The sequence below is a fragment of the Ornithodoros turicata genome, chromosome 1 (genome assembly GCF_037126465.1).
Source record: "Ornithodoros turicata isolate Travis chromosome 1, ASM3712646v1, whole genome shotgun sequence".
Lineage (NCBI taxonomy): Eukaryota > Metazoa > Arthropoda > Arachnida > Ixodida > Argasidae > Ornithodoros > Ornithodoros turicata.
This window is the reverse complement of record NC_088201.1, coordinates 31181783-31204313: the sequence shown is the minus strand read 5'-3', so window position 1 is coordinate 31204313 and position 22531 is coordinate 31181783. Positions and strand designations below refer to the sequence as shown.

The 22531-nt window shown below is 44.2% G+C and overlaps 1 protein-coding gene across 3 annotated transcripts in view; it reads left to right on the top strand.

Annotated features, from left to right (window-relative positions):
- The window catches only part of LOC135377863 (nuclear receptor coactivator 5-like), a 33658-nt gene extending 18264 nt beyond the window's left edge, over positions 1-15394 (top strand). For all 3 annotated transcript variants that reach the window (XM_064610579.1, XM_064610580.1, XM_064610581.1), the window contains 4 exons: positions 862-954; positions 3934-4133; positions 12208-12468; positions 14593-15394. In XM_064610579.1, the coding sequence (XP_064466649.1) occupies positions 862-954; positions 3934-4133; positions 12208-12468; positions 14593-15149 (1111 nt within the window). In that variant the 3' untranslated portion in view covers positions 15150-15394. The remainder of the gene's footprint in view (positions 1-861; positions 955-3933; positions 4134-12207; positions 12469-14592) is intronic.
- Positions 15395-22531: the final 7137 nt, after the last annotated feature.

The window sequence follows — 22531 nt, the reverse complement described above, 5'->3', positions numbered from 1 at the left end:
AAGTGCACTTTAAACAAGACATCGATTTAACGATCGCCGTGAAAGAGTTTGGTCGCGTATAGCGATCATAATTGTCCTGGCAGCCGGTAAAACATGTAAAAATCTAGCCTTAGCCTCCGTGAGCATTAAAGTGAGAATGTGGTGCATTTATCTTTGCATAACTGACAGGGATTAGATGCGCCCGTTACAAGGCGCGCGGCTTCAAAGGGGCTCGTGAGAAGTAGAGGAGGTTGCTCCCTCTCGGCATCGTTCTCTGTCCCTCATGTTTTCTTCTGGTTTGCTGCATGCTACGATGGCGTCTGTGGTTACGAGATGCATTTTGATGAGAAGTACATGGCTCGATGGTTTTTGTACTGGTGCAAAGCCTCATTGTGAAGTACTGTGCCTTCCAAAATGTGAGTTGGCAGACTGTTGCGTGTCGCCGCCCAAACATGCGTGGACGAGGCGCGTTCTGCTCTTTTTCTGGAAACAGATGCTGCAGAATATGTGGGTGTTCAGAGGTTCATATTATTATGACATCTGAGAAAAATAATGGCAACCTATGTATAAAGAGTGCACAATTTTTGCAAGTGACCGTGAAGCTCCAGAAGAGAGGCAAGGAGGGTGTTCACCTTGTGATTTTGCAAAAGCTCCTATATAACGATAACTCTGATAAAATGATTGGATTTCACATTCCCGTCATTATCGTTCAGGCTTGACTCGGACTGAATATAACAGGCTGGACTGTACTCCTAAATGTGTAAATGCATGTTGCCACCACTACAATATTGTTACCTATGAGTATTGTAGTTATGGTCCTTCTGGCACTACCAGAGACTGTGAGTACTTATTGTATGTTTATCTCCCACAATTATGGGACAGTGGCCCTCTGGGTCCCCCATTCAGGCCTGAGCCTCCTACTGAACTGAGGAAGCCCAATGATTGTGAGATAATCGTCCTTCAGCGACAGAACAGGTGAGTCTCATTGCTGGATCACAAAAGTTGCATCGAAAATTTACCTGCAGCAAAAAGTAAAAATACATATACAGTGGACTCCTCTTGAGCCTGAAGTAGAAGGAACGAAAAAATTGTTGCACTTAAAGGGACCATGGAGAGATCCCAAAAACCTCTACAAGCATATGTAATGCATTCCTAGCCACTAATCTATTCATCATGCGAATTATGGACCCAACATTGGTTAAATAATGGAGCTACAGTCGCCGACCGATTTTTCGGACATGCTTGATTGTTCAGACGCATTCGCAGAACGGCCATGGGCCCCATAGAGTTAATGTATAACAACGTCCAAAATTTCATATGCTGTACAGCCCTGTTGCTTGATATTTCTGACTCAGTTTGCCCAGCCAGCGAGCGTCACGAGCAGTTGCAAGCTTACCACATGCATATGATGCAAAGATCAAGGAACTGCATATTAGTCATTTCTCCTTGTGACCCACTTTAACTGGACCTAGAATAAGGAGTGAAGCATGTCTAAAGGGGACTAAACTTGTATGAAACTGACTGAAAATGACTCTAAATTTGTATGAAAAGAACTAAACCAAATATAAAAATTGAGTCAAGCAAATAGGCAGTGACTGTTCATTTTCCATTACTCTTGAAGGAAGCCTGTCGTAGCACTTTTGCGTCTTCGTTTTGGCCAACGCTGCCGGAATTCGCGAAGGCCCAGCACGTGTTGTCCATTCAAGGGTCGCGTGACAGTGCCGTAAAGCGAGCTTCACCTGAAGTAGACAGGCGTTAGGTGAAGCCGACTTGCGGAAGATGCGTAATGTTGCCAGAAGTATGTCCCTTCCCTCCATGTGTTCGAGATATTGGCGACTTGCCGTCTCACAGCGCAGCCGTTAACTCGGCCTAATAAAGGTGATTGCGGTGCTTTTGTCCGTACACAATGACGAAATATCACTTCAGGAAATATAGAAGCCGATGTTATCTGGCAGATATGGACGACTGCCAAGAAAGCAAACCTTTTTCCGGTCTACTAGTGCTTAATAAAGTTGACTTTTGAAGCGAAATTTTTTTAATTTTTTTCTGACTGCTCGTTTATTCGGACTTTTGCGCGATCCCCGCCGAGTCCGAAAAATCTGATGGCAACTGTATTAACTAAAAAGCACGGTCAAAAAAGCGACTGCTTCGACGCCACCGCTGCCGCCACGACGGAGAGACTGGCTGTGACGTCAGAAGCAGGTGACCTTGGCCACTGGCGGGCTAGCTTGGTGTAACTATTGGTGTGAGCAAAGGATGTAAGTAATGTCATTCCGCTTGTAGGGGGTGTGTTAGGTGGGTCGCTCGACGCTTCTTTTATGCATGAACTGCGCCTACGTTGAATACAGTATGGCAAAAATATGATATACTTCAGGTAAGAGTCCGCCTTGCGAGCCATTCTCCACTGAGAACTCAGATTTTTTGGGAATTGGTTACGATTTAAATTGTGTGTACCTCCCTCCACCGTGGCAATTGCATGCTGCAACTTCTCCTCAAAGCGGCTTCAAGCGTTACGTGCCCCACCCAAGTGTAATTCGTTACTGCTGTGCCTTCGAATAAATCTCATATCTACTGAAATTTGAGGCAGAACGCCAATCGGTGACTGGAATGTTTTGCGACAACCGATGATTATAGCAGCACACTTTTCCTATGATGTGTTCATATGAACATTCACATATGTTCCAGCTACTGCTAGAATTGAATTCATAAAAATGTGTGCTACAAACCATTGTTACATACTGTACACTGCACAATACTGTACACTGTAGGCATATTATAACATTTTATACTTATATTGCCATCCAACAACATTGCCACCATTCTGGGCCAGGTAGCAAACACCATTGTGGTAAGCAAATAAACTAAGGTCAGCACAAGTTTTCTGTGGGAGCATTCTGAAGCTTTCAGGCCTGGTGTAATATATGGAGGCCTAGGCAGAACACTTCCAGGGCATATTGCTTCCCTTCGAGCTCAAACAAGTCATCGATTACGTGCAGTCATGGGTGACTTGGGAATGGTACGCTTATGAGCAGCCTGGAACGTTGTACTCTGGTCTGCACACATCTCTCACCAGCTTTCATGAGTCGCTCAATTTCGCTGTTCAAAGTTTGTCCTCTTGTCCTATCCTTGCATCATCCGATACTCTAATAACCATCGTGGATTAGAAGCGGCACGTTTCGGCACATCCCGTTTGGAAAAATAATGTGTCAGTCCTTGACCAAAAGGCCATTGCGCATATTGATATTGCCTTGTTTTTTCTGGAGTTGTCTCAGGTGCGCTAGAACCTTTGAAACATTATCCACTCTCTGCAACAGAAACCTAGTAACACTCTCAGCCTGGTGCTTAAAAAGCAGCCATGGGATTAATTGACTGGCTATCGATGTGATTTTGCAGACGAAGAGAGTGTGTCTGCTGTCTGGATTGCTCTTAGTCTGACACCCTTCAATAGAGTCACTGAGAGGGATAATGCACGAGACATCTATGACTGCCGAGTTCAGAGCTAAGTCATATAGAACTAAATGAAAAGTCTATCGAGACACATGACTGTTGCTAATGCAGAAGGACATCTAAAGGCTGCAGATGCTGCATTCCTTGTCATGGTTACAAAATGGAAACGGGTCATTTCACTGCAACCCTGATTAAGTACAATAATATTCCTTCGCTTAAGGCTTTGCTTACCTGTTAAACATGATGTCCTATCCAAATTGTTGAATGATGACCAAGAGTGCATCATGAGGCTATAAATGTACACAAATGACGCTGTAATTCAACCCACACGGTACAATGGCAACACTCCAGATTGTGTGGGATCCGCAGCCGTCAGGTAGATCCCACCTTTGTTAGTTTTCCACTCTGTAGTTTTTCATCACATTGTCCTGAAAAGTTCATTCATATTTTAAAATAATACTTTCATTCTTTATTTTCATCGCATTCTTTCCTAATTTTCGAATTTAGGAACTATGCTGAGATGGTAGAGCGTAGGCTGAAGAACCTTGGACTGCAAGTTGACTTGCTGTTTCTCAAAGATGAAGCTCTTCTGAGCCGTGCTTTGGAAGACCTCACACAGCAGGGCACACTCTTTGCTGCTGTTGTGACCGAACAACATGAAGTTCATGGAAGTGTGACCATCAACATTCTCTATGGCGTGCCCCAGGGTAAGACACTTTTGACTTTCTTGCAATCTGAGCTTTGCTGAGATTAGTGCATGTTATTTGTTCCTCAGTCATATATTAGGAAATGCTACCCTTAAGAACAGCAATGAGTTATTGGGAGTTGACATATGTTGCAACTCACTTTAATACTTGCGGTACAAATTTAGGCGACTTTTACATACCTTGAGCACGGCAGTCTATTATACATACGACTGTGTTGTTTTTATATGATAACAAGAGGATATTTGAGATAAATTAATTATATCTGTACGGTAGGGTCTGTGGTAAATTCTTATTTATGAGCAGGATTTTTATTTTTGTACTGCCTATTATGAAAAGGCAGCCACATACAAACTTTCTCAGAATGCTGTCTTATCTTCATTTGCTTGCTTGCCACGATTGATGTAGCTTTACCCCTGTAGAACTCCAGTATATTCTACCTGTCAAATTGCAGCAGTAACAGTGGTTAACACATTCAATGAGGACTGCATATTTTTTTCGGCACTTAAGTGTATCAAATGGCAATGAAGGAAATTATGAGATCCTGTGGGCATGCTGTTTGTGTGCTCCACTGTTGCTGATCTTACACTTCGGTTCTTTTGTTCTTTTGCGTCCATATTGTATATCTGCCTCCGTGGTAAGAAATGCGGGGTGGGCTTTGGTCGTTGATCATGTTCTTAGGGACATGCAATCATAACGGCTTCAAACATCTGCAACATAATTGCTCTTGGTAGTTTACACGCCATGGTGCGAGGCTCACATTCACGTGACAAGAAACACGTCTTTCAAAACATTTGCAAGAGCACTGTTTCAATGTTCTGTCCTGCTGCCACAGCTGCTGAACTAGCAGCAAACTGGATTGTAAATAAAAAAAATAAAGTTACTTGCTGGAACTCCTCATGGAGGGCGAAGTGTCATGCATACACCTAGTATTGTGAACATTGTGTTTTGGGTTGTAATAATTACCGAAAGGGGACAAGTGTACAGTAAGACGAATTGTTCATTGTCCTCTACTTATACTCTTTTAGGCTTTTGGAATCTTTGGTGTGCCATGACGGTGTAGAACTTTCCTCACTTTTACTTATAGCAGTAACTCTGTGATGAAAAGTGAAAACCTCATAGTCATTAAATTTTTTAACGTTAACCATGCTGGCGGGTCTAAGATGGATTGACTCAATTCAGATTAGGGGCCAAATTCCAGTCCACATCATAGAATAAATCTATTCTAATTTCATTCCACACCTGTGAATATAAGGTATTAAATATGTTGAAGCAGATCCTGTGGAATACTGTTATGCATTAGTACCAGATCCTAATAGGTGTAAACACACCATCATGGCTATGGCAGATCCGTGTCCACATCCATATGCTGATGCAGGCATGGGGGAGCTTGTAGAGAAAGAAGGCACAGAAGTACAGGATACAGTGCAGCACAAGCCGTCACAGGAAATAAAAATCATTCTTTTTTTATGGTCTGAGGCTGCATGTCATATTTTCGGTTGCTGCAACAACGCTACAGTTTGGTGACCCAGATTTGGACTACTTCTACACACATCACGACCAAGGACTGCGGACATTGCAGGAGATATTGATATGGCTACGGATCAGTTGTAGCCATGGTGTTGGCCAGCATAAGAACACGCATAAGTACTGAAAACATTTCAATGGCAAGCATGTGTTGGAGCTGTACCACTCACATAAGTGTGGCACTTATTCCACCTTAAAACATTGGAAGTATGCCTATTTTCCGGGAGTGCCAAAGGTACTTGCTTCTTGCCTCGCAGTTGGAGCGTGAATATGCAGCATATTGCTCCACACCATCTTTCGTTACTACTCTTGTGTGAATGAGCACTGCTTTCAACATGGGCAGTTATGCATCAGGCACTGACTGGCCATTACTATGCCTACGCATTATTAGCCTGCTGGGCTACAAGGCACAATATCAGTATCACTCTACGAATGCCCAACCAAGGCCTACTGGGTTTAAGTCTCTTCACACTGTCCTATCCCATTCTTCTTCCCCCAATGCTGTCAAGTTTTTCAACCACCTGTCTTCTTGTACACCTCGCTACTGAGCACTCTTGAACAGCATTCTTTGAGTATCTGTTTAATTAAGAGTTTGGGGTTGATAATACAGACACATCAAGAAAGTTCCTTGCGACAGTTTATCACATACTCGGTCGTCACTCAGGCATGTGGCACTATAAACATATAAACTGTGACAATTTGATGTAATTGGTGTAGATTGTAGCAAGGCAGTTCAGTCAAACTCTTATTTGATGAATGGGAACATAAAGATGAGAAATGTGAGGTGCAGTTGAAATTGGTGCTGTGGTTTTTATAATCATGAACTGACACCTTGTCGTGATAGTGATATTTTTAGTATATTTTTCACTTGAACAGTTGCATGTGACTACAAGAAAAGAAGCGGTTGGCAGACTGTGTAGACGTGCGCTGTCATTTAATCATTCAGTGAAAAAATTATGGCCATCCCATATTAAAATGCTCGTGGAATGATAACAGACAAGTGAAATTACTCGTTTGACCACTTAGGATGCAACGTGAGCTTTAGTTCATTTTTGACAGGATTTGAGAAGCGAAACTGTTCCATTGCATCACAGTTATCTTGGAGATGTGCGAGCATGTGCATATATCATGGAGGATGCTTGAACAGTTCAGATCTACAAAATGTCGAGTGCCAGAGTTACGATGTCCATACAAAACAGTGAGCAATATTTTGTAACACATGTTTCGTACCTTTGTGAGTTTTACAAAAGCAATTTGACAACTTTGAACAAATAAATGTGGATACCTTAAGTGGTCGCCGCAGGGTTATCTGGAACTGGTATTTATTCGAAAGCGGATTATTCCTGTTTGTCCATATGTGTAGACAATAGCACCAACAGTCTGAAGTGTGGAGTGTTTTTTAAGTGAACTGCATCAAACCTCGTTGCGTGCACAAGCTCCTGAGAGGTTCCCATGTAGTCTTATGCGTCCACCGTAGTTTTAATAGACAGCAACAAAGACTGCATATCTGTCATGAGTTTCTTCTCCTTCTAACGCAGACCATATCTTACCCACAATCTCCATTCTTGCTATGCTATTACTTACATAGAACTTTTGAGTGTGATGAAATCATCTTCGACAAGTATTTCTCTTTGTCACACATGCTTGTTTTTGTCCTCTAAGGCGGTTTCCTATGATGCCACACTTTGTGTGTGCACCTGCTCTCTGGAGAAATGCACAGCAGTAGTATCGCTCTTCATATTATTTGCTGAATATTAAAATACTGGAAAGGGGTCAGCATGATGTTACTGTAAACAGAGACTCAAATATTTAAAAGCCCCCACGTTTGTACGTGAAGAGACAGACTGCAACTCTGGTGTTGGAAGGACCAACGAGGGCCACAAACATGGGACATGTCCATTGACAGTAGCAACGTAGTGAGATGTCTCTGTTATGGCTTACGGATATACGTAGTTGCAGCGCAACCACAAAGGACCAAGTTCCAGTGAAATCAGGACGTAGCCCAGTCTAGGAATGGGTGAACTCTTTTCATCCATCACCTGGGCTAATGAATGACTGACTGTGTACTGAAATTATAAAATAGTTCCAATAAAATGCTTATGTGATACTGTTGATGGCTCTTTCTGCTTCGTGTTTCTTTTCCATTTTTCATCGTAACATGTTTTGACCGTATGTGACCACATTCCGACAAATGAGACATGACTGTATTTGCCGGTAATTTCTTTTGGGTTGATCTGTTGAGGTCGTGTTCATTCATTCATGACTTCGTTCTTTACAGTTAAAAGTTTCCTTTGACTCCCCCTGTTGTAAACGAGATTGACTGTGTGTACATGTAATTCTGAAGTCCATAAGGTGTTTTGGCTAGTTACATGTTTCTAACTCGCTTGTACATTCGCAAATGAGGCATACATTGTTGAGACTATCGCAATCTCATGTCGCCGCAAACACTACATGTGTCCACTGCCCAGGAATCAGTACATTTCCGTTAACTCACGGAAATCCTAGTGTCTGCTGGCACCAGGAGGAGGTCATTAAAATGGTAGTTATTTTCTGTGTCAAGTGCGTTTTACTAGCTCTTAATCTTGGGCAGCCTTTGTCAACATCCGAGTGAGAACATGTGGGTTAGGCATTGTGTTCATTCCACTGAAGTCGTTGCATCAGAAGTCGAAAGTTACCGAAGTAAGTGTGTGTACTTAGTAGTCATTCACGTGCAAACATGGCAAAAATTCTGAAACCTTGCTGCTGTTTTATAGAACATTTTTAAATATCTTTTGTCATGTCATTCTTTATCAGATGTGTGTTGGTAGGACAAATCATTTACTAGTTCAATGTGGTTATTACATTCATGAGGTTATTCAGCGCAAAATAAGCAAGAAGGTCTTCACTGCTCGCAGCCCAGATGTTCTGTACAATATTATGTGTTTTTCTCGCAATGTTTCTCGGTGAAATGAAAAAGCTAGTACAAGCATTGCTATGGCTTGATGTTGCTTCCACTGTTGTGGGACAGCTGAACTGTCACATTTTCCTTGAATTTGGATATGTTCTGCACAGCAGCCAGAGGGTAGCCCGTATCACGACAGTGAATTTGTGTCATGCGAGATTGTATTGAGGTGCATATGTGCTGAGATTTGATTTGACTCGAAATATGCTTGTCCCATAGTAGTGTCAGTTGCTAATGTCACAATGAGAACATTGCATGGGTGCCATATCAATTTTAGAAGTATATAACTTTATAGCAAGAATGCTTGCAAAAGAAAATACAAACATGAACACACATTGCAAGTTGAGGTTTCATCCCATGTTCTCACTCCATGTCTCTCTTCTTTTGTGTTAAACGTGTACCAGTATATCCAGTATGCTCTATATGTACTCTCTCCACTGTGAAGTATACTTCAACAATTTTCTTTGCGTGAAATCAGAAGCTTGCACCTTCAAGCTTATTTTGACTCATTCTGTCACATCCTGTTTTTGATCTCTCCAGTTAGGGACTTTTGGATGTAATGTGATTTTTTTTCCTATAATATTTTATGAATAATGAAGTTCTTACAAAAATTATACGGACCTAAATAACATTACAGTGGGCCTGCTGCTGCAAGACTTGTTTCTTTATGTAAAGGTTTAAACGTAATTTCTTCATTTTTATGTACTGCAAAATGCGAAGCCAATATAAATTCTCTGGCCTGATTGCTTCCATACCACTTCAAAATTTATAACTCCGAGAAAACCATAAATATGTTCTGTATTTTGAGCCGCTTTTGACAAAATACTTTTTAGCATCCGAGACCCAGCAGATGTTATCTTGAAGGACCATTTCTCTGACTTTCCGGAGTCCCAGATACAATGCTGGTACAGCTTAATAGTTAGTTTAATGCTTGGAAACATTTTGGAGGTGAAAGCTGCATACTGCTTTGATCAGTTGGATTTTGGATCAGCCCAATATAGAACCGCTGCTAGCAGCCAGAAAAAATATTCAAAGAGTAAAGAGATGGTGTCATGTCCTGTACGCATGACAAACCATTTACAGTATTTGACTATATAGCTGCCAGTTTCCATTAGAGAGGGCAAGTTGCTAAAGGTAAGACTGACATCTTTCTCTACATGTTGGTGCATGTTTTCTTTTTTACAGCAGTAATTGTGTACACGGGAAGTTTGAGTTTAAACTTACACACCAACATTAGGCAAACTCAAATGTGCTATGCATGTTTTGCTGGCCGTTCTGCTGTTTCAAACTAGCTGTTCCAACATTTTTGTGTGAATGTATGTACTCATTTTTAGACTATCCTGTATCTTCATTAGCGTTCATGAGGGATGGAGAAGGCCTCCTAATGTGCATGCTACCTATTCCAGATTACTTCAGTTGTACATACAGAGATGGAGGAAAGGAATGCTGTCACTTGGAGAAAGCCCACCAAAATTCCCATGGCACATTGCCATCTTTCCTGGGGTGGGCTGTTGCTATATTGTATGAATGCATATTTTGCTTTCACATGGTTGTCAATTCTGAAGATACTCTAAGCCTTTTCTTCTCTGTTTTCCTTAATTTGGCACTTCATTTTCAAGCCCTATGATGTGACTGTACTGGCATTCATGAATGTGAGGTTTGTGCAAGTTGAGGTTTTGGAGTTTGACATGGGTAGAGAGAATACTCTCAAGCCTCAGTAGTGACTAAGTAATGTGAGGGCATCCTCAAATATTTAGAGCTATGTGGAGAACATGATGTTGCTGTTCTGTTGCTATTCTACTTTATTGATATAGTGCTGATCATTTTGGCTTTGTCTTCTGTAGTGTGGTCGTGCGCATAGCTTGTGCAACATTAGAGGAAGCAAAGGCACGGGATGTAACTGCTTTCCTGAAACGTGAAAATGTGTTGCCTATGCTATATTTATTGCTAACTGCTGATCCTATATTTGTGCGTCGAATTGACTAACATTGATGAGCGATGGGAGATGCATCTTCAATAGGAGGGTCAGCAGCATGATGCCATAGTTTGTGCTAAACACCTCCCCCAATTTGGGCAAAAGCACATTGTAAAACTGTTAGTTTCAGTGGGATTTAGTTCTGTGACCATTGTCAAATCTTGTCTTAGTAGAGGCATGTAAGTTTCAACGCAATGCATTGGTGAAACAGATGGACAAAATGAAAAAGACATCACAACACTAAAGCAGAAAAGTTTTATGTTAGATTGTATGCTTGGTTCTTGAATTTGGGATTTATTTTTCTTTCTGCCTCTTTTAAAGTTTGAGTTACTGATAGTTAGAGGTGAGCGCGGATGAAAAGTAAACTTGTACCCGCACAGCACCCACAGGTGTGTGCCACCTAGTGTGCAGGGCTAGTGAATATCTACTCGCAGATAGCAAAACGAATCTGAAACGAGAACAGTATCCTTCTTTCAGTATTTTTCTTTCTTTTTCCAATCCAATCCAATCCTTCTGAATGATGGTTAGTTCTGTCTTCTGAGCCTGTCATACAGTGAAGTTCCAGTTTGATTGAGTTAGCATGAGAAAACGACTGGCATGATGACAGCTAGTGTAATCTGACCACGATATTCTGAGATCAACTCATTTGTTGCTGGGAGGAGTTGAGTCGAAAACAACGAGAGGGATTTCCACGAGCACATGCTTTTTCAGTTTATGTTTGATGTCATATTTGTCAGTTATTTAAGCAAGTCAGGTCACAGGAGCTCCTGTGAAAGGTCAAATGACCATGGAATATGTGAAAAAAGTTTACTTCCTTCTTTATTCCTGATAAAAACTGAAAAATGCCAAAATTAATGAGTAAGTTAGAGTCGCAAGAGGTTAGTTTAGTGGAAGTGGGTAACAGGGGTTTACCCGCAAATCGTGCAGGTATCTGGGAGTAACCGGGGAAACACCTGCACTTGTGCTTACCTCTACGAATAGCTTGTCATAATTTGGTATGTCTTAGCACAGAGGTATAGTGATTTTATTATCACTTGATGTAGCAGGGTGTTTGCAGCCTTTGCATTTTAATATCATTCTCCGTTTTTTAAATAGCCGTTCAGACAACTTTTTTCGTGTCACCATAGGAGCTTGCTTTTCAAAAACATTGATGTTTAACTTGAGCAGGATTGTGGTATCGTAGCGTTCTTGTAGCCACACCATCCGTTCTTGAATAATTGAACCAGTTTGATATTGAATTGACAGTCTAACGAACTTCCTCGAAAATGCATGAATATCATCATCTTTTTTTTTTTCTTCTTCTTTTTTTTTTTTTTTTTTTCATGCTACTGAAGGGAGTGCAGCAACAGTTAGGTATTGTCTATAACTCAGCTGTGACGAGAACTGATCATAAATTAAGTTAACTCAACATACTCCTTTTTTGTGTGTTTGTGGATGCAACTACAGCTTTATATCTTGCAGAATATTGTTGCTTATAAACATAGCACAACGTTTAAGACATAAATGCGCTATCATTGTTTACCTGTGGGTGTAGTTCTGCTCTCCCTTCAGTGCTCTCCCTTTATGTCTGACCGTCTCCAATGACAACATAATATGGCAGAAGATTCCTTTTTATTTCCTGGTGCATCCTGTAGAGCACCGCAACATGCCGTTGGACGATGCATTGAAGCTGGTGTCGCGAAACTTCCGTGAGCACATGGAGAACCGGAGAGCAGGAAACCAAGATGAACCGGACAGAGAGCTGCAATTTCTGTTCAAACTTCTTCTGGATGGCAAGTACCTGAGCGTCCCTGAACTAGACCGCATCATCCAGTACCTGACAGAACGTCGGGACAAACAGCTTCTTCAGGAACGTGGTGAACCGGTACCACAGCGTGTTGAGCGACCAAAGCCTGGTGAGTTTGTGAAAAAATGTCACATGAGAATTAGGCTTCTGTTTGTTTTCTTTCCTATCATTCCCTGTTCTAAGTTGTGACACTAATTTTACTTCTCTCTGCAATGTAATATTGTACCTCTTTTGTACTTGCGTTTGTGTGATCAGCACGTTGTGTGGTGTATTGATTGTTGTCACTGAAAATGATCTAATATTAGAGCTGTAATGACGTGTGGCATGACGCATATGGGGTATTCCCTTGTGCAGAGAAAAGATAAACCAAACGGGGAATTAAATGCAAATGTGCACCTTCTTGTAAGATAAATGCTGTGGGGGATGCGTACAACCAACAGCGCAAGACTTAATGGCCTCAAAATCTTGTATTTTTGCTATTGGTTTAGGAAAGGAATATGAAATTTTGGATTGTGTATGGAACGAAGGACTCTGTAACGAAGGAAAACTATATGATAGGCAGGGTTCCAACTTTTCAGTGTTTTCAAAATCGGGAGGCGCCCACTGGAGCCCTCAATTTCTAGAAAATTTAGAGTTTTTCGGACGTTCTCCTAAAGGTATCTCCGAAAAGTCAAAATTTTCTGGAAATTGAAAACGCCGGCGAACACCCTCTGTGCATTGCCAAATAAAAACACCGAAAAGTTGGAACCCTAATGATAGGATAAATGGTTTGTCTGGAGACGGTCATCTATCCCAAGAGAATAGCATGTGGAAGGCTGGGGACACAGTGAAAAGAGACAAAAAAAAAAATGGTGAAGAGGGCAAGATTATGAATCACACTTGCTGGATGCTAGGTTGTCCAAATAAGTTCACTGAGTCACATTGCTCCAACAATCAAAGTTAGTTTATATACATCTGGTAGCACTCACTGCCTTTTTGCGCGTAAGCTGCGTGTGGAATGCAATATGGAAAAAATCGCATTTGTTTCAGGTAAAAGTACGTATTATTGTGCAGGGCAGGCCTGATGAACACAGATGCAGTAAATTTACAAAGTATACCTTGCTTTTATAACCCCCAGGACTTTTGCTCGTGTTAAAATCACAACCTACTGGATTATAACGACCATGTCATATCAGGAGCATATGACACTCCTCATCAAACTCTATGAGGAGCCCGTCCGCACGATCCGCTAGGGGCGCTACTCATCTGCCCGCGAGATCTACATCGTGATTGGACAATTTAAATTTTAATCCTGAACGCGCAGAAGCGGACGTGCGACTACCGTAGCAGACGACAGCAACAGCTCCTATGAAAACGCGTAGAGTGATGATAATAATCAACTTTGGAATGAAACATCTTCGGTGGGACATGCACCGCTTGTACAAAAATACTAAGCTAAGCTGAAGTACAAAGTACTGTAGAAATTGAGGAAGCAATAACCGGGCTGATGAGTAGCGCCACCGCTAGCTTCCAAATGCGGCGCTGGAAAGGGGTGCCTATGACATGGTCGTTATAGCTAGTAGGTCGTGGTTAAAATACACTCAACCCTCAATCTATGAACAGCCAAAATTTCTTGGAAACCGTTTGTGAATCGAGGGGTTTACGGAGGCGTATATGGAGGTATTGAATGGGTGGTTGGAGGAACAGATTTTTCCTCTGTCACCAGAAAGGGTGACCTAAGTCACCCTTTCCGGTAAATAGCTGGATCAGCATTCCACAGCAATCCTGGTAAGCTGTTGAGTAGGTGCTTTGTTAACTGGGTGACAAGATTCATGAATCGAAGTAAAAAAAACCTTAAGTATTGTAGATTCAAGAGCCGAATTATCAGCGGCTCTCGACCCAAGGCCTTTGTTTCAATCTATCTTCTCCAGGTTTCTGGATTTTCCACTTCTAGATACTCTAGGTTTGTTCAGAAGTCAAGGGTTTACAAAACAACAGGCAAACTCGAAGGTGATGAACGAGGTGCATAAAATGAGAGAGTTCGTAAGTCGAGGGTTGACTGTACAATCAAATCGATGTCAGACTTCCTTAACATTTTGTGTAGTTGTGTCATGTCTGTCATTGTCCCGTGAGTGAGTACTAATGAATAAGATCTTATAACACCCTTCTGAAGCTGTCAAAGTAAACATACAGACAACATTACATACCATTATCAGAGAAGGTGATTCAGTAGTGGTGCTTTTTCTTATTTCAGAAGAAGAAAAACCTTCCCAGCAAGAGCTTCAACAACGCATTCTTAGTATGATAGGCCAGCCTGGCCCGGTTAGCCCCTTGGCAAGCCAAGCTTCAGCTATAGTTCAAGCACAAACACCAGCGGCAGCTGCTGCGGCAGTGGCAGCCGCTGTACCAGCATTGCTGCAGCCCCCGCAGCAGCAGGCAAATCCTGAACCCACTGCATCAACCTATATCAACTTTGATAACCCAAGTGTCCAGAAAGCACTGGATAACCTAATCCACAATGGTTCCAGTCTGCTGAAAACACTGAGCAGTGCTAATCCGCAGGGTGGCACTTCACATGGTCAAGCTGAGACAGGCACTTATCAGGAGGGAGACCCAGGCTTCACTGGCTATGGGGATGGTTTTAGAGGTGGTGCCCGCGGAATCAACAGTGGCTATAGTGGACAACAGCAGGTTGGAATGGGTAATGATTCTAACAGGGCAGGTCCCAATAGAGGAACTCCCATGAGGCATCCCTTGCTAGGAACACAGGTCCCCAGACCGTTGGGTAGACCCGGCCCACCAAGATACTGAATCCAATGGGTAGCGCTTTTCCCCATTCTGTTTTTAAGTGGCCAGATTCCTGGCTCTTCTACATCGTGTGTCCATTTTTTCCCTTTTTTGGCCTTTGGTAGCTGTTTGTGAAACCCATCTAGAATGTTTTGTACAATGAATTAAAGGTCATCGTTTCATGGAGGTATCTCTAGGTTTTTTTTTTCGTGTGGCAAGGTCATTCCATCGTGTCTGTATTTTGTGTTTCAATAAAATGTGACATGCCATGTGTCTTGATACCTTAGTGTGAATGACTGCATCATTCCATATCAACTAAAGTTCTCATGTCTGCCAGACTGTACAGCAAGATTATATCCTGTGGACAGCCTTATCCTTTTCAAGGACAATCGTGTTCGTTGTGCACACAGAGCTTAGAAAACAGTGTACTTTGTTGAAATTTACCCCACCTCTAATGCCCAAGTGTTTGTTGAGCTATGTTTTTTGCAGCAAATCCACCCCGATTAAGGGCTTTGCGGGAGGCCGTTCATGCACTCGGGTGCTCAGTCAGAGCTCATGAGTGACGTTCGACATTGTCGCCTATGATCAGGTTGCAGACGTGTATTACGTGCACTGCGCTTCGTTTCTGCGACCAAGTCACAAATATGCCCGTATAGGCTGTAAGAAGGGCCGTCCTAACATACGTGTAAGCTGAAATGCTCAGTTTTTCTCCTGGACAGTTCAATATATCAGATGCCTTTCAATATTGGACATTCTATATGGTTGAAGAACAGCACCATATTGGTGGTGCCCATGTCGCAGCAGTAACGCATTTGCTGCTGCAGGGTGAACAAAGTACGACCCCAATCTCGAACTTGCACATAACGCACACCATCGTTATTTTTCACGTGAGCGCACACCGAACAGCAAATGAAGCCCGTTTCAATAGGCTGGGATTATAAACACAACGATTGGTCATTGCGCAGGATCCCAGGGCAAATTAAGGTAAAGCAATACAGAACGTCGCCAAGTTGCTGCCCCAACTCGCCGAATGTATCTACTGTCCCAACTGGTCAATCGGCCCACATGTTCATTCCCATTTTGCCAGCTGATTGACCTGCTTCGTGGGACGTTTGTTTTCTTCCAGTTTTTTGCCTCGCACGGAGCGCTGATTTTTGTCGTATACAATACACAGTTCTTTGAAGACGCAGTATTTCTTCTTCGGTGGTGGAACAACATGACCAGTCAGCCCATAGTAAAAGCTGCTCATTTACTTGTTGGTCCCTCTTCTACTAGTCTGTGAATGTTCTTGTGGCAAACCTGAGAAGTGCTATTTAGCCGGTAATGCCACCTTTTTACATTATCTGCTGTTCTTTGACTGTCCGGAGTGATTCCTGGTGAAATGTGCACGCAATAAAAGTATGACTTCCGGTAACCTAGTTCTGCGTCGGTTTGTGTATCATATTACCTTCGAGATACAGCGTCCTTACCTACCCCTGTGTCAACCAGATACTCGTGCATTGACTTTGGGCAGCTGTGGCTTCACAGTATCATTGATCGGCAGAATTTTGCTTCACACCATGTTCATTCATCATCATGGGTCGCACCATGTTCCAGCAAATTGTGGGTGGCCATTTTTAAATTTTTCCTTTTTCGGTTTTACCAGAAACCTGGTTTTCGTTCCTCCACTTTTCTGTCGGATCCGAGATGAAGCCACGGGCAGCAGTCCAACCGAGAACGAACCGTTCGATCATCCGAGTTGTTGTTTGTAATGTTGTTCAATAATCTGGAGAGAGAATAATCATGATGTTGTGACAGGCGTTTGTACGTGTGTTATGTCGTGTTCTGCGCCTCCTCATGATTAGATTTGTTCAATGACGTAAAGGCGCAAATTGTCAACGAATTAGTGGTGAGTCAATTAAGTTGACTGTTCAAAGGAAGCGCTTGCGGAAATGCTTGTGATACAAGCCTGGCACAGATGGCTGCGTCCAAGCAGTTGTACCGTAGGAGTGAATGCGCTAGGTTCGCCAATTTTTTTCGTCTACGACTCGAGAGGCAGCTGATGGCAAACGGAGCGAGAACCTCTCGAGTTTGTGCGTCGTGCCCATCACCGGCAACAAGAGTCCGTGAGGACTTTTTCGCACGCGCGTTCCTCTGGTTTCCGATTCGGTTCGACACTGGGCTTGTGTAATCCGCATCCTACTTCGCGATGCGTTCATCTCGACCAATGGCTTGTTTCGACCGCGAGTTATTTCCCAGGTGTGGACAACCGACCCGTTGTGATGACGTCCGATCTCCCTTCAGAGGTTCTCGAAAATTTTCAGTTCTATAACGTATCTCAAGAACGAATTTTACTCGAAACACGTCCGTATTTAATTTCGTACTTACTCCGCATTTGTGCCGTATTTTCGCACTTGCCCAGTACACTGTCCAGTCGCACTGCCCAGTACACAGAGTGACCGTACAGCACACCTTTTCCAAGCGGCCTGACGTCTCTTGTATCAAGTGCGCCCAGCCATTCGGGGAAGGTTGACACGCACACCTTCCCGCTGGATTACGTGGAACCTTATCGCCTGCGCTGTCGTTTTGGTTCAGAGCTAACGTTGCGATTTACGGCGTAAACATGGCAAACCGCAAGTTATCGGTACTGGAGGAAGATATTATGTAAAGCACAGAGCGTCTAGGCATAGGTTTGTATGCGATACAGAAAAAAAATTAACACGCCGATCAGGGCAGGAGCGATGTCGCCGCCGGATCAGGAGTCTCGCAGCCGGAGGACGCCCTGCGTAAACCACACCAACAGCAAAGACGGTGACGTGTGTGTCAGCCCCTACAGGTTTGTATGGTAATAAATATGTACCACAGTCTAAATTAAAATAAGTTTCACAGAGAAGCATGTCAACTGTTGATGTTTTACGCATTTGTTGTCAAACCTATAGGCCAATTGGAAAGCTCACCTGCTTGTGACGTCTCCGCTGTGTTTCCATGTCGCGCCGGCAGGTGTCGCGCCTCGCTTTTTCTGCAAAGCAGTTTGCGTCGTTTTTATTTAATATCTCCGTTCTAACTTCTGTTTTATGCGAATGTATTAGGCCCAGAAATGCAGTGAAGGACCTTCTCTATTAGTTTTTGGTTATGGCATATTGAGCAACAGATAACGGGTGACCTGATGCAGCGCGCCAGCGAGAGAGAGAGGTGTTTGGTGCGCACACACTTTACCCCCTCAACGCTTTCAGAGACCCTGTGTGGTGCTGACATCACTTCGTGACGTGCGGGCCCCCCACAAGTAGTGCCACCCCGTGTCCGTAGCAAACGAATTTTCAGTTTAGGCTCATCCACACATGAGTTTCAAAAAGCGGTGCCGCTTCAGCGTTCGCGGCCGGGAGGGATCTCACACATGGGCCAACCCGCCAGCGTGCAAACGCGTTTCGTTGTTGCTAAGCCTATCTCGTTCTTGCTCTCTTCGTGCAAAGTTACGTTGTAGAGCATCTTTGCTTCCACCATCAATCGTCGGAATGACAGACGTGGTACAACAATACAGATGCATAGAAGGGACGGCGGAAGAAGCGAGACACATGTTTAACCTGCCGGCGACCAATCCACATGGCCACACTAAAATCATATTTATTGTCGTTGATTTTGCGGTTTATGTAAATTAACGGACAAAAAATCCCCGCACAGTATTGCTGTTAGGCCCGCCGGCGTCAAAGGAAGCCCCTCTGCGAGTGCTCCGACCGATACGCTACGATAGTATGTTTCTCCTCATGAGAGAAAGAAAAGGTTAGAGAAAGCACGTGACAAAGCGTCTGCATGCCCTCGCATCAGTCTACCCGCTAAATGGATCCGTTGGTTTTCAGCGACAGTTCAAACAAAAGTACGAAAAGAACGCACGGAAAAGGCACGCATTACTGGTTTTCTGCGGACCGGCCAGCATCCGGTATTTCAAATTTTTCCTCCATGCTGCTTTGCTCTGGCCCAAAGTGCAAAAACTCGCCACTCGCGGCTTATCTCCTGAGTCACATGTCGCTACGCATGAAAGAAAAAAACAACCTTCTCGGTAGCTCAGTTGGTAACATGTTGGCTTGCCGAGCTCAAGATCGCGAGTTTAAACCAGGCTGAGGACGGTAGAAATGTGGGGGAGGTAAACGTTGCTTGCAGCACCGTGTGCCGGAGATTTCCGGCGCAAGTCGAAGCGAAATAATCCGCAGTCCTACCCTGCGGCACCAGACAAACCTTACTGTAACACCACGGCACCATTATTATTATTTTTGAAAGAAAAAGAAAAGCTCGTTTTGCCCTGTTAGTATTAACCAGAGTTTCATGTGAGTACCCAAATGCAGTAGTGTTGCCTCAGCGGTCGAAGCGCACAGCGGGAGCTGCAACGAGCAGCGTGTTTCGATAGCACCCCGATTGTATGCAGCGCCATCAGTCATTCTCCTGCTTTTGAGCCATAGTTCTTTTTGTTTTGTTTTTCGAGGTCCTTCTGGCCACTGATAGTGATGGCGGCGGCATTGTTCGCGTGGGAAAAGCAAAGTAACGGCAGATGGTCTTGTAGACGCCTATCTTATATAGAGGCCGCACAGGAAATGTGTCAGTGCTCGATCTAATGAAGTTTGTCGTAGCGTTTTTCCAAGCAGCCTGGTTACCGAAGGTCCTGTGGCGTGCAGTTTGACAACATTTCTTCCGTGGGGTGAGCATTCGCAAGCGTCACGCTCTGTGTCGTTGGGTCGCAATCTCGAATTCACTCATAACGCACGGTAGCAAGTTTGCGCGCTCCAAACGGCACGTGAAGACCCTTTTTACCGAGGCTTGACCTTCGCGTAGGATCTCGTGGCGAATCTGGGAGATATGTACGGGATATCGCCAAGTTGAAGATTAGGAAATATGATGTTGATGTCAATAAATGGCCGTCAAGTCCGTAGACCAAGTGGAACGGACACATCTCTGTAGTCGATCGCGGTGTTGGACGCAAATGTTGTAAGCGGCAGGAAGAAGTCCCTGTTATGTTGCATTCGCCAAATGCATCCATTGTGAAAAGCTTTGAAGACGCTTGTAAACCATTGTAGTGCCGTTGTCCTGAAGAAGGCGGAGCCGCAACGTAAACATTGTCAGCGTTCCCCGAGCACTCGTTCAAAAAGTTTATACCTTAATAAATCGCATTTCTTACTTCTGTTGTCCGAATCTAATTTATTTTACGTATATGTAAAACGGTTTATACAAGGTTTGTAGATTGGTGTACATACAGTCAAAAAGAATGCCTACAAGAGCATTAGCAGTTCATAAGTCGGTGGGAAATGTCACTGCTATAGCCGAATAAGTCGCTTGCCTCGAGGTTCCCTGCTGTCATGGAAGAGGATGACTGTCGGTCGAGAGAGCTCCGAAGGAACCACTTCCGGTACGACAGTGACAAACAGGGCCTGTGGATGGAGCAACGGACGACAACGCAGGTAAGTGTGGAGGAGATGGTGTTCCTCTACATGAGTCCTGATCGGCGATGATGGAATGTCCCGAAGGGTCGGATGTGCTGGGGAGCTTCACAACCTGTGGCCTCATAGAACTGAGTGGATTGTGCCATGGCGTGTCGTCGATCGTCGTCCACGGACCGCCACACAAGCAAGCTGAACTAGGGAGATCAGTCAGTGAGGGAGAGCTGTTCGTCAGGCTAGATAGGTCTTGTAGGTAGGCCCACAGATTTCAGCACAGGTGGTACTTGCGGAAAATTTATACAAGCTGCGCGAGCTTAGGAGATGGACGGAGTGCAAGCGTGCGCAGGGACGACACCGCATTCATCCATCGTATTCCCAGACGAGGAACATTGCTCGCAAAGGAACTTTGCAAGCAGTTAGCATAGTAACCTTCCTGTTTTAACAACAGCGAGTACACCCAGGTAGTCACATTGCCTTTTACGACAAGAGTGAAACTCTTGGGTCTTCCCTTCAATTTTCATCAATGCTGCTAATGTCGTCCAGCGTCAAGAGCTGCCTAAGGCCCGAATTGTTTTGCGGCAGTCAACGGACACCATTTAACGAAGAACACAACGACGACCCAATAGCTCGATGGGGCGAGACCCCTGTGCGACAGTCAGGCCGCTTTCAAAAAACACGGTGTAATGCTGACAGTCTTCCGAAACCCACCGTAGATAAAACAAATTTTGAACACGTGTGACGGATTCCACTGGTCGACCTGGAGCGACTTTCTTTTTTTTTTTTTTTTTCGGCAGTGGAGAAGGCGTGTTTCACTGGTCGATACGAACTGGGATCCGTGTGTTTCGCTAGGCGTCTGTTTTTTGCTTTGTCGAGAAAGTTCGGAATTCAGATGGAATTCCAACTAATCACTGTCGACACTTCCGGATATTGCGATGCCGAGCAACAGCGACCGTTGGGCTGGCACTCTCACTTACCGGTTGGGGGCGACGACTTTCGCTGAGCTCTTCGATAGAGTGGCATTGCACTCCAGGTCGACTAGTCGAATTCGCCAGTAATGTCTTCCCGATGTGCCTCTCTAATGCGTCGAGTTCCTCAGCTCGGTCTGGAGAGACTTTTTTTGTTCCCAGGCAGAGAAAGAATGCGTGTCTCAGGATGGGTTCGCACGTTTCACTGAGTTTCAGATTACTTACTTCGCGACGGAGCACTCTCTTTTTCTGCCGAAGAAGCGCGGAATTTAGTTGGAACTCCAACGAATCACTGTCGGCACTTCCGGAAATTGCGATGCCTTGCAACAGCGACCGTTGGGCTGGATCTCTGACTTCACCGGTTGCGGGCGACGACTTCCGCTGAGCTCTTTGCTAGAGCGCCATTGCGCTCCAGATCGACTGCTCGAATTCGCCAGTAATGCTTGTAGCCGTCTCCTCAACCATTCACAACAGTTCTATCCACACCGACCTCAGCAGCTGCCGCGAGCATCTGAACTACTTCCGCGTGAACTTCAGTTGAGTTAACCATTTGCCACAGGTGTGCGGTCTGTCGTAGCTTCTCGCGGATTGATGACCCGACCGTGGCCACCTTGCCTTTCAACTTAGGGGCATGACTGGCCCTTTGTCAAATTCCAGACCGACCAGTTTAATTCACCGGTAATGTCTTCCCGATGTGCCTCTCTACTGCCGAATTCTACAGGTCGATCTGGAGCGACTTTTTTCTAATGCGTCTCGTAATGGGTTCGCATGTGTCACTGGGCGTTTCGATAACTCTGCCGAGAAACCTCGGATCAGACTGGAACTCCACGGTCGTCACTTCCGGATGTTGTGATACCTAGCAACAGTGACCGTTGGGCCGACTCGTTGACTTTGCCGGATGCGGGCGACGACTTCCGCTGGACTCTTTGCTAGAGCGCGATTGCGCTCCAGATCGGCCAGTTTAATTCGCCAGTAATGTCTTCCCGATGTGCTTGTGTCTAATGCCGAATTCCACAGGTCGATCTGGAGCGCCTTTTTT